This window comes from Phaethon aethereus, assembly GCF_964289735.1.
Source record: "Phaethon aethereus genome assembly, chromosome: 10".
Classification (NCBI taxonomy): Eukaryota; Metazoa; Chordata; class Aves; order Phaethontiformes; family Phaethontidae; genus Phaethon; species Phaethon aethereus.
This window is the reverse complement of record NC_138586.1, coordinates 2,646,222-2,656,976: the sequence shown is the minus strand read 5'-3', so window position 1 is coordinate 2,656,976 and position 10,755 is coordinate 2,646,222. Positions and strand designations below refer to the sequence as shown.

At 47.8% G+C, this 10,755-nt stretch overlaps 1 protein-coding gene across 1 annotated transcript; it reads left to right on the top strand.

Moving 5' to 3' along the window:
• The first annotated feature begins 337 nt into the window (after window positions 1–337).
• Window positions 338–9,672, top strand: NEXMIF (neurite extension and migration factor). Its single transcript, XM_082004118.1, has 2 exons — window positions 338–787; window positions 4,552–9,672. The coding sequence occupies exons 1-2, from the start codon at window positions 643–645 to the stop codon at window positions 8,850–8,852; spliced, it is 4,446 nt and encodes a 1,481-aa protein (XP_081860244.1). The 5' UTR covers window positions 338–642; the 3' UTR covers window positions 8,853–9,672.
• The last annotated feature ends 1,083 nt before the right edge of the window (window positions 9,673–10,755 follow it).

Below are 10,755 nucleotides of genomic sequence, written 5' to 3'. Positions count from 1 at the left end.
AGGTGTCTGGGGAACGAGGCTTCCAAGGAAGGAGCTCTTATGATGAAGGAGTGTTTTGAGTGAAGAATGAGATGGAGCTCTCATGATGAAGAAGTGTTTTGAGTGAAGAATGAGACTAGAGGTATTTTTCTTCCAAAAAAATGCTTTTGGGGGGAGGTTTTCATACCTGCCAGCTCTTGGAAGATGGAAAGCAGTAGCTGGTACCTAGGGCAAGCAGTTATCACTCAGGATATCTGCGTTTCTCTTCCAACTCCAACCCAGAGTTGCTGTTGTCTGAACTGGGGCAAGTCCTCTCCTCTTTATGCCTCTGCTCACCCATCTGGAGATAATACCGCTTACCTGCTTTTGCAGCGCAGTTTCAGGCGACGTGAAGGGTGCTGCGGAGGTGTAGAGCACCGCTCCACCTTCTAAAGGAGGACTTTGGGGAAGGAAATGGTGATATATAGCATTTTAACCTTGCTGAAATACATTCAACTTGGCTTTGGGAGTGGAAAAGTAAAAATACGATAGCTTAAATGAATAGTATTTGTCCTTTTAAGCAGGGTAAGGGCAGCATGTGAGGTTGTGCAGGGCTTTTTTATTGTTGTTATTTTTTATTCATGGTTCCTTGAGCTGATTCTGGGAATTGTACTGACTGTGGTTATGTTTCTGGAAATGTGCAGGTTGGCCAGATGCAGTGGGGCATGGAGTGAACAGAAAGAGGTTAAATTGATGGATGACCAACAAGAGCAGGATTGTGCCTCAGAAGACCAAGAAACTATCCTGATTAATGGGGTGAAAGAAAATGGTAAGGAACTTAATTACAGTACATGAGGGAGCAGCAACAACTTGCAAGCCAACTTATTTTCCTAATTCCTATCGTGTATTTAATTTTAGCGATTTGCAGGTATCTCTGCAACATGGAACAGGAGGGTAAATGTGTATTTTCTGCACAGATGTCACTCCGGCTATGAATCTTAGACCTTTTTAGGTCTTAACGAGTACTGCTTTTGGCCATGCATATATACATGGCTGGAAATGTTTATGTGCACATGCAGTTTGAATGACAGATTTTAGTTTGTTTTCTTAGGGAAAAAAGTCATAGAAGACTATGTAGCCCCTCTGTCTGTTGGAATTCTTTCCCTCTCTTTGCGATTACTTATGAACCCGCTAGCCAGTCTCAGCAAAATTTGACTGGAGGATACTTAGTCCCTGCAAACTGGGGAAAAATTAGAGATTGGGTAGGAGAAACAAACCCAGATTCGGGCCCGTGGAAGGGGAAGGTCGGACTTGTGAGCTCTTCATTGCCTTTTCCACGTGGCCCGTCAGCCAGCACGTGGGATCCTCTGGCCCGTAACACCGCGTCTGTGCACACACCGCTGCTGCTGGCCGCAGTCACGCTCCTGGGAGCCACTGACTCGCTCCGGCTTCTGTCAACATCGGTTGGGGAAGGATCAGCCCCTTCCAGCAGCCTGCCCAAAATACTTTACTTTGTCTGTATCTATTTACTCAATTCCGTACTTGCTTTCAAACGCAATAACTGACGAGGAGTAACAGTGCTCTGCTGCCTGAAAACCTGACTGAAATAAATATTCCTCTGAGCATTTTCTCAAGTCATTTGGACTTTAGTCGCTAGCCACGGTAAATGCAGTGGCAGTCCAGCACTGAGGCAGAGCTTGACATTTTCATTCTTCACCATGTTTGTATGTTTAGTTTCATGGTTTTTTACATTTTGTGTTGGCCTATGAATCTTGAGAGAGAGAGATTTATTTATGTATAAATTTGACACTATTAGATAGCAGGGACTTGGTCCTCTGACATCTTGTACGTTCAGATCCTTCTGTCGTCTCAAAGCAAGATGCGTAGAGGCAAACGTTGTTCGTTACTGAAAACCTGGAGTGACTCCAGGCGCGCGGGTGCCGGTGGGGACCCCGCAACACGTGCTGGTGGCAGGTGAAGCATACGCTTGCGCTTCGCCCCTACGATGCAATTTTGGGGGTATCTGTCTCTGTCCGCCCATCTCCTTCATGTCTACACATGGCAAAGCCTCAGCTGGTGGAGCTGCAAGGAGATTTTCTAGCCATGGTCCCCTTGTCTAATCTAACAGGCAGCGAAATCAGTGCTTACCTGCTCAGGAGAGGTGGGCATTTCTAGAACCTGATACCACTTCCATGAAACTCAATTAAACAGGGCTTAAAAAGCACTTTAATTAAACACTGTTGTGTAGGAGTTGCCGCTGAATCCGAAGCAATGAGCCAGCAAGCAGGTCTGATGCCACCACCTCCCCATGGACGACACTGGGGAGGGGGCTGCTGCTTTTTGCCCCCTCTCACCCTAATTATAAATGGGTGCTGGCTGCAGTGAATCCGGAGCGACCCTTGGGCTGCTGCAGTGCCATTAGGGACTGGCCTCTCGTGGGAGCTGATGGACAGCAGGATGCTTCAGAATTTTTCCGCTCAGGCTACCCGTGTGTTTCTGGACGGCTGTTGAATTAAACAGGGAAAGGTGTTTTTGCTTCTCCAGCATTTTCTTTTTTAACTGTAGCTTTTTGGAGTATTGTTCACTTCCCAGCATCGATTGAAAGTGTGCCTGATTTTAGGATGATGCGCAGGCCCTGGAAAATCAAGTTTTGGCATTTGTATTTCATAGGAGTTAAGTTCACTTATACAGCTATAAACCTAAAGAAATACCCAGAGAGAGTTTATTTTATATAATAGCATCTCTGTGTATTGAATGCAGCATTTGAGATTGAATTTCAGCTTTCTACCTCCCCCTTTCCTGAGTTGTACGGTATTCACAGACATTCTTCTTTTATCCTCAAATTTTCCATGCTTCCTGGCAGCTCCAAGCTGATTTTTCTTTTCTTTTACTTCTGAAGTGGAACTGCACTGGTTAATTTGGTTTGGTGCTTAAGGAAAAAGATACCACCTCTGCATTTCTGATCTAAAAAACTGGTGGGAGGGACTCAAAAATCAGCTTTTTTATTGATTTTTTTTTTTTTTTTTTTTTAACCCTTTTTGGAGGAAAGGAAGGAGAACAGATTTCAAGCAAGGCAGTCTGGTCTTTTCCAAGCCGTGCGTGTTGAGGATGTTTACAGGCTTTGCCTTGCACTTCTGGTTTGATTCGTGTGGTGTTTGGAAAGTTGTTTAAAGTCCTTAGTCTTAAGCATGGCTTAAGACTTCACTGATAGCTCCAACCCTAAGGCCCTCAGTAAGTAGCACAAAAATGCTGGGAGCTTTTGGGATGAGATTTTCGGGGGGTTTTGACCTCCTCTCAGTTTTACGCTTGGCGCGGGCAGGCAGCCCTCCATCCCGTCCCGCTCCTTTTCGTCTCTCCCACCTGCAGGTGGGAGCCCTGCTCCTTGCTCCGCTCCGGCAGCACCGGCGCGGCGCGTATTTCATCGTGCCTGCACGAGCCTTCCCTTACCAGCTGGTGCCGGTTGGCGGAGGTGCGGGCGGCTTCTCTATCAGTTTCGAATAAAAGCACTTGTCGCGGAGGGTGGCAGCAACCCCGTAGGGGCCAGATCCCTCCGGCTGCCCCGTTTTCTTGCGACAACCTGGTGCTCCGGTTGCTTGTCCCTCCTCGGAAAGCACGCGCCGCTCCCGCTTCCACTCCCCCAGCCCTCGGTGGAACCACCACAAAGGTAAGATGTGAACGGCTGCAGCCGCACCGGGCGCAGCTCGGAGTCGGCAGAGGTCTCCGACTGGTGTGAACACACGCGTTGGTATTATTTTTTTTTAATACAGAGATACCAGAGCGTGTTCATGGATGAAAAGCCATCTATTTAAATTTCAAGGGTCGTATCGTCCGTTGAGCCAGAAGTCAGATAAAAGTATATTCGTAACTTCATTCTGCCATAAAAGAGTGCGACGAGGAAAAAATAAAAAATCCTTAGGTTAAAAAAAAAAAAAATTCTTACATTATTGAAAAGGCATTTTTAGAGGTTAGGGAAGAATGGCAAAACCCACAATAATTCTAACAACAATTGCTTTAAACTGTGTTACCTTCCGCTTTCCCTTGGCGTGGACAGTGACAAAAAGACTATTGGGCTTTTTAAAATAACTGTAACTTTCTGACTCTGGAGCAGTAATGCAGCTTAGGTGTGCTGAAGCTGCAGACGCCACAGGGGGGATGCTTTGTTTCTTTAAGATTCTTATTTTTCCATTAATTTTTTCAATGTTAATGGGAACATTTTTATTAGGCTTGTTTTGTTTTTTAATAACCTTGTCAGATTTGAAAGGCAGTATCCAGGTAACGGTATGTATATGAGCAGGGAAGAATGGATGGGTTTGGTTTTTTAAACGTACTCTTGTACCTCTTCCAGCTGGCTGCAGCGGGGAGACTGTTTGCCTCTCCCTCCCCTGCACGTCACCACGTTAAGTAGATCCAGAAGGGAAGCATCACGCTCTCCTGGGAAGGGCGTCCGCCGCTTCCCGAAGGAACGGTTGGGAAACGTCGCCACCAAACCCTAGGGAGAAGGGGAGCGGGGTGGCGAGCCCCAGCCCGACTGCAAGGGTTGTAAACCCTCTCTCTTTTTCTTTCTTTTCTCCCTTTTCCTTACCCACCCCCCAGAATCGCACGCCCTGGACGGCGATGAGAGGCCTTGCACCGCCGCCGAGGCCGCGGTCACGTTCTCAGCCTTGACGACGGCTCAGAAGGAGAACCACGCGTGCCACCGGGCACTGCCTGCCCTCACTGCCAAGAAGCCCTGCTTGCTGAGCCCCCCGTCGCCTCTGAGGCTCACGGATGTACCCGAGCACGCCTCGGATGACTCCTCCGCCCACGCCATCTCCCTCACCTCCTGTGTGACGAAGGGCATGAGCTCCTGGTCGCTGCCGGGTGACTGCGAGAAGGCTCCTTTCACCATGATGGAGCCTGGGGGCATGTCGGCGCTGACGGGCGACTGCTTGATGCAGCCGAGCCGGACCTGTCTGGGCTGCTTTATTGAATCAAAGGACGGCATTGATGCAGAGCCGGGAATAAGCTTGAAAGTGGGGGATATAAATAGGGATTATGACACCTGTTCGGTCTCTGATATAGGGATTCACTGCATGAGCACAGGAGAAACCATGAGATACGGGGATCAACTGCTTTCAGACCAGCTTTTAAGCTTCCCTATGCATAAATCGAGGGCAGCAGACAAAAGAGATGCAGAAAAATCTGACAGTGATTCAGAGGACCCCACTCAGAAAAATTATTACGAGGGTTTACTATTAGACAAATGCAATGGTGAGGAACCTTTACTAACAAATCCCAACCAGGAATGGGGCTATTTTGAATCTTTCATTAGTGAAAGTAAAATTGAGCTGCTTGACCTCTGCTCCAAAAATGAGCTTTCTGTAAATCTGTTTTCTGAGGAAGACGTGGATAATTACATGTTTGACGATGACGATTCCACCTTGGGAAGCGATGTCTGCTCCCTAAAGATTAGATACGAATCTTTCCAGGACAACGTGCGGGAGAAGACCACCACCCTACAAGAGGACGCCCAGTTCAACTTCTTCCCCAGCGTGTTCAGCAACTGCACCAAAAGGGACAGCAGGAGCACCTTGAAAAGGGGGCCGGGCGGTGCCACCGACCCTTCTCAATTCAAATCTGAGGAAGGCATCATCTGGGGGGAGGAGGAGGAGGACGGCGAGGAAGACGGTGAGGAGGAGGAGAAAGCTGCCTTAAATAAATCTTGCAACAGCACGGAGATGGTGCAGTACGTGGGCTCCAAGAGGAGCCACTTCTTGGACTCGGTGAATTCCACGGAGGACTCCGGGGAGTTCAGCGACGACAGCACTTGCACAGAGTCCTCCTATGACGTGCTGCGGGATATCAAGGACTGCAGCCGGTACCTGTCCCGGGACCACTCCGGCTCCTTCATTCAGCAGAACTACGGGTTGCGAGCGAAGAGGAAAGTGCGATACAGCGACGACTACCTGTATGATGTGGACTCCATCGAGAATGAGAAGATCCTGGACAAGAAGGAGTGGCTTCCGGACGGGCCCAAGGAAGAGGACGATGACGAGTGGTGCCCCAAGAAACGGCGAAAAGTCTCTCGCAAGGAGCCCCCCGTTATCATCAAGTACATCATCATTAACAGGTTTAAAGGGGAGAAGCATATGCTGGTGAAGCTCAGCAAAGTGGATGCCAACGAGACAACTGTTACCCTAAACGAGGAGCTGCTCAGCAAATACGAGAAGCTGGCCCCACTGAAGGGCTTCTGGCAAGAGAGGCAGCAGAGCCGGCTGGATTTGCTCAGATCGTCTCTCTACCACAAGCAGAATTTCTATCTTAACGGCTCAGATGCTTCGTTCCTCCCTCACCCACGGAAGCGAAAATGCAAGCTAGCAAACAGGCACCGGATTCAAAGAATTAAAGCCATCGAGCAATCAGTGAACAAGCTGGGCTCTTGCTCCTCTGATCACAAGCAGCCTTGCAGCAGTAAAGAGGACGCGGGCCTGAAAGGGCTGCCGGCGTTAGCCATCGCCACCCCTAGCTGTGCCAACGGATTACACGTAAATGACATCACCGGCATCACCGCCGTGAAATGCAAATCGCAGGAACGGGAGCACAAGGGGACGGAGAGGAAGGTGCTCCGCAGAATCAAATTCAAAAGTGAAGCCAGGTTGAAGTGCAAGAAGATCAAAGCCGCTACCGGTACGGCGGAGGGCTCCGCGGCGCTGGAAAACCAGGACTCGGTAGCGCGTCTGAAGGACGAAAACGTTTCTTGTGCTTCAGACAGCTCCCATCTCCCAGAGTGCCACGAGGATAAGGTTGCTAAAAATTCTCCTTTCCTACCATCCACCTCCTCTTCAGACAAGCCTCTGCCATCTGCTAATATCACCACCAATGTACCCCTGATCCCGGGAGGGTATCTGCAGACGTTGTTAGATGCTTCTGATTTGTCGAGCAACACCGGTATCTCATACTTCGCCCAGCACCCCTCCGAGCAGCAGCAGCAGCACACGCTCCCCAGCATCATCCCGGCAGAAAAGCCCTTCCCGGCTCTGCAGCCGGCGCAGAGCTGCGTGCTCTCCCCGCCTTCCGAGTCGGAGCTGCAGCAGTCACCCGGCCACCTGGAGATGGAGCAGAGCAGCTTCGGTAGCGTGTGGCCGGCCAGCAAGGCTGCCGGCAGCAACCGCCAGGACTTCCCCGGCGACATGCGGGAGGCGGCCGGGCTGCCGAGCGAGTTCGGCGGTGGGGCCGCGGGTGCAGACGGCCTCCCCGCCTCTGGATACACTCAAGTCAGTCTGAATAGCAGCAAATTGCTATACCAAAAAAATTACATGCCGGATAGCCAACAAGTGCAGTCTGATGACTCTTATCAGTCATGTCATTTTAATAATGGAGAGGGGCGCTTTCATTTCCAACGAGGTACACTAAGTACAGATGATGGCAGGCTCATTAGTTTTGATTCAGTGGGTTCATTGTCAGTTAGTTCTAGCAATTACAGTTCTTTAAGTTTAAAGTCTTGTGAAAAGGACGGCGAGGATGATATTAATGACGATTTCTTGGCCCACTGTAGTCCCAAGCTAGTGATCCAGCAGAGCATAGATGAAATCACCCCTTTGAAGGAGTCCACAGACCTTTTAGACATTTCCAACTTCACGCCTGATAAGTTCCGCCAGTCGTCGCTTTCGGAGATGTCCCCTCCGGACACTCCCAACCTGTCCCCGCAGATAGCTGGCTCCGACGCCAAGCCTCTGGGCACCCTGAAGGGCTTTCAGGAGAGCCCCCAGGCTGCCCTCAACAGCTCTGAGAAGGTCAAGTGGAACTGCGGGGTCCTGCAGACCGAGGATCAGGCAGATAATGGGTTTGCTTTAAATAATCATCAGTTCCAGTTCCATATGTTCAACGATGAAGATTCTGTCAGCCTTCTCGAAAAGAGTCCATGCTTGTCAACATTTAATGAGCCATCTGGTCAAATTAGCACCAATAGCAAAGTGTCAAAATCGAAGAGGAAAAGTTCATCCAGCAAGAATGTGGGTACAAACCAAAGCTCCTCCCAGAAAGCCACCCGGAAAAAATCGCCGAAAACCAACAAAGGAACCGATAAGCCGCAAGGGAAAAACTCCAGGCAGGCACCCAAATCCACCAGGAAAGGGAAAACCGCAGCAGGAGTCAACGGTGAGAAGGCACCGGCCGTTGGCAGCAGGGCGGTCAACCAGCTGAGCAACGTGGCTGCCGGCACCAAGGGCCTCGCCGAGAGCGCTCAGCACTGCAGCCCGGCCGGGGTGAAACTGGGCAAGCACAATGGGCTCTCCGGAGAGTGGGCGCTGGGAAAAGAGGGGGGCGCGGGCTGGTCGGAAGCCAGCCTGGGCAATGCCACCAGCCTCCTGGACGATGATCAGAGGGAGTTTGAGGAGCCTTCCAACATCCTGTCCAACATCGCGTCGGGAATGGCGGACGTCCAGAGGTTTATGATGGCCTCCATCGAGCCCTTGTGGGGGCCCGTTGGCCACAACAGCGTTCCAGACATATTCCGGTCGCCGGAGTCCAACAGCCTGAAACTGAAAACTCTTAAAATTTTGGCAGGGACATCCCAAGAGTCGAAGAAGAAGGCGAACGGTGGCTCGCCGGGGGTGGCGAAGAACCACAAGTCGAACAACAAGGGCTCAAGCAAAAATGGCAAAGCCGCAACCTGCGACCCCGGTCGCCCCAACTGCTCGACCGGGTACACCACGGACATTCACGCTCCCTTTTTTGATAAAAACTATAGTAACCTGAGCACTTTAGGCAATAACGGACCTACCCATAAAAAACTCTACCGTCATAAATCCAGTTCAAAATCGCTGAGGGATGAGAACTGTAAAATAAAGCGAACGGACCGCGAACAGCCCCACAAGGACCCCCCCGTGACAGCTGCTTTTGAGAAACTGAGGTAATGCTGCACCAAACTGGCTGGAATGCCCCTTAACCTCCCTCCCACCTGCTAAGCCCGCTGTTCCTCAGTTTTTCCTTCTTGAAAGCAAAAGTTGCATGAAAAAAAAAAAAAAAAAAGACGTTCCCCTTTTACGGTTTTGGTTGGTTTTGGTTTTGGGGTTGGTTTTTTTGTTTGTTTGGTTGGTTGGTTTTTTAAATGCATGAAAATACTTAATACTTGCAAGCTACCTAAAAGAATGACCAATTTTCTGGCTTGGCTGGGGTTAAAAAAACTAACAAGGCTACTCTTTTCTGCTGTTTGGCTTCTTCAGTTTTTAATTATTTATTGGGATGGGGGGAGAACATGATTACACGCTCTTTTTAATGATTTTGACGAGGAAAGACTTTTTTTTTTGGAACATTTTGTAAAAAACAAACCACACAAAAAAAAAAAAAAAAAAGAGGTTATGCATCCAAAAGCCAAGATCTCGAAACTTAATGGCTCTTTACTTTTGCAAATGAGAACTCGTTCCTAATTGAGCTTCACGTGGCAATTTTGAGTGCTTTCTGGCCCCCTCTGCTGTTTATCTCCTAACCTGCATCATCTAAAGCTGCATCTTCTGTACCCGCCCGCCTTTAGCGCGTACGCTCCGTCGTGGTGACTCCAGACGAGCTAACTAAGATGGCATCAAATGTTTGATTTTTTCCTGCAGGGAATCAGACTCCATTCTTCTTAAAGCAGAAACAACATTTTTGGGTTTTCCTGTATTTGAAGAAGAGACTCCCTTTTCTAGAAAGACGGTTGATGTTTGGGGTTGGGTTTTTTTTCTTTTTTTTTTTTTTTTTCTTTTTTCGGTTGGGGTTTTTTTCCCATCGGTTCCTTTTCGAAATCTGCCTTGTGGTATGTTGAAATGTAAGTGCTGAAATGAAGAGTTTGAAATTGTGGGAATTTTATTATTTGAAAGCAAACCTAATCTGGTATTCTCTGTGAAAGACTGTTTTAAAAGTCATACTGTTGTACAGTAGTTTATGCACTATTACCCACAACAACAAAAAAATTGTGCCAAACTATGAACAAGTGACTGTATTGTATATATTTTTACTTCTCTATCAACATTGGGTTGTGAGTGTTTTCTGCAGCTATGCCTTTTGGTTTTACTAGAAACATTCCAGTTGTTAAGTACTAACCACCCCCCTTTGAAAGCACCTGTAACTCACGACGAAAATGATATTGTTCACTTATACAACTTACCAAAAGTTTTATGGACATGACTAAAAGTGTGCCAAATTTACTTACCTCATTTCATGGATTCACCCTGTGGTTTAAAGCTCATAAAGGGAAAAAAGAAAAAAAAAAAAAAAAAGGAAAAAAAGGAAAAAAAAAAGGGGGGGGGGAAGAAAAGAAAAAAGGAACTTTGAAACCGATGCTGGGAAATGGTAATGTCCTCTCTTTGAAACCGTGAGCAGAATTAATGGTGAAATGTTGAGTTTCATTATAGGAGAGAGTTGAAATGGTGGAGGAGTTCAGAAAACCACTGACGGTAAGTCTGCCAGGAACTCAAGTGTCTGCATCTAGAGACTACAGAACAGCTGCTTTTCAAGTGTCTGTTTTCTTAAAGCAAAACCTGTAGCTGAAGATCATTTGAAATGCAAAGTTACATTGCTAATTCTTTGTATCTCAGTTTTATATATTTTATAAGAACCTGGGATAAATTCTAAAATAGTTATAAAAAACGAACTAATACGTTTCATACATTTATTGCTGTTTACTTTTCCTTTGAGTAGTTTCTTAAACATTTTCGAAGCAGAGCCTGTCAGAAGCGCTCTCCTGTCATAGCTTTGGTGTTTCCTAAATGTCTAACCTTGCGATGCCAATATAGTTTGAACTTTCAAAAGCGAAGTCATTAGTTTTAAATACAACTCCGA

Bases quoted from the DNA above. Each gene is read 5' to 3' on its own strand.
- NEXMIF (XM_082004118.1), top strand. From the start codon at position 643: ATGTTTCTGGAAATGTGCAGGTTGGCCAGATGCAGTGGGGCATGGAGT. The intron at 788-4,551 runs GTAAGGAACTTA...CCCACCCCCCAG, and splicing joins TAATGGGGTGAAAGAAAATG to AATCGCACGCCCTGGACGGC.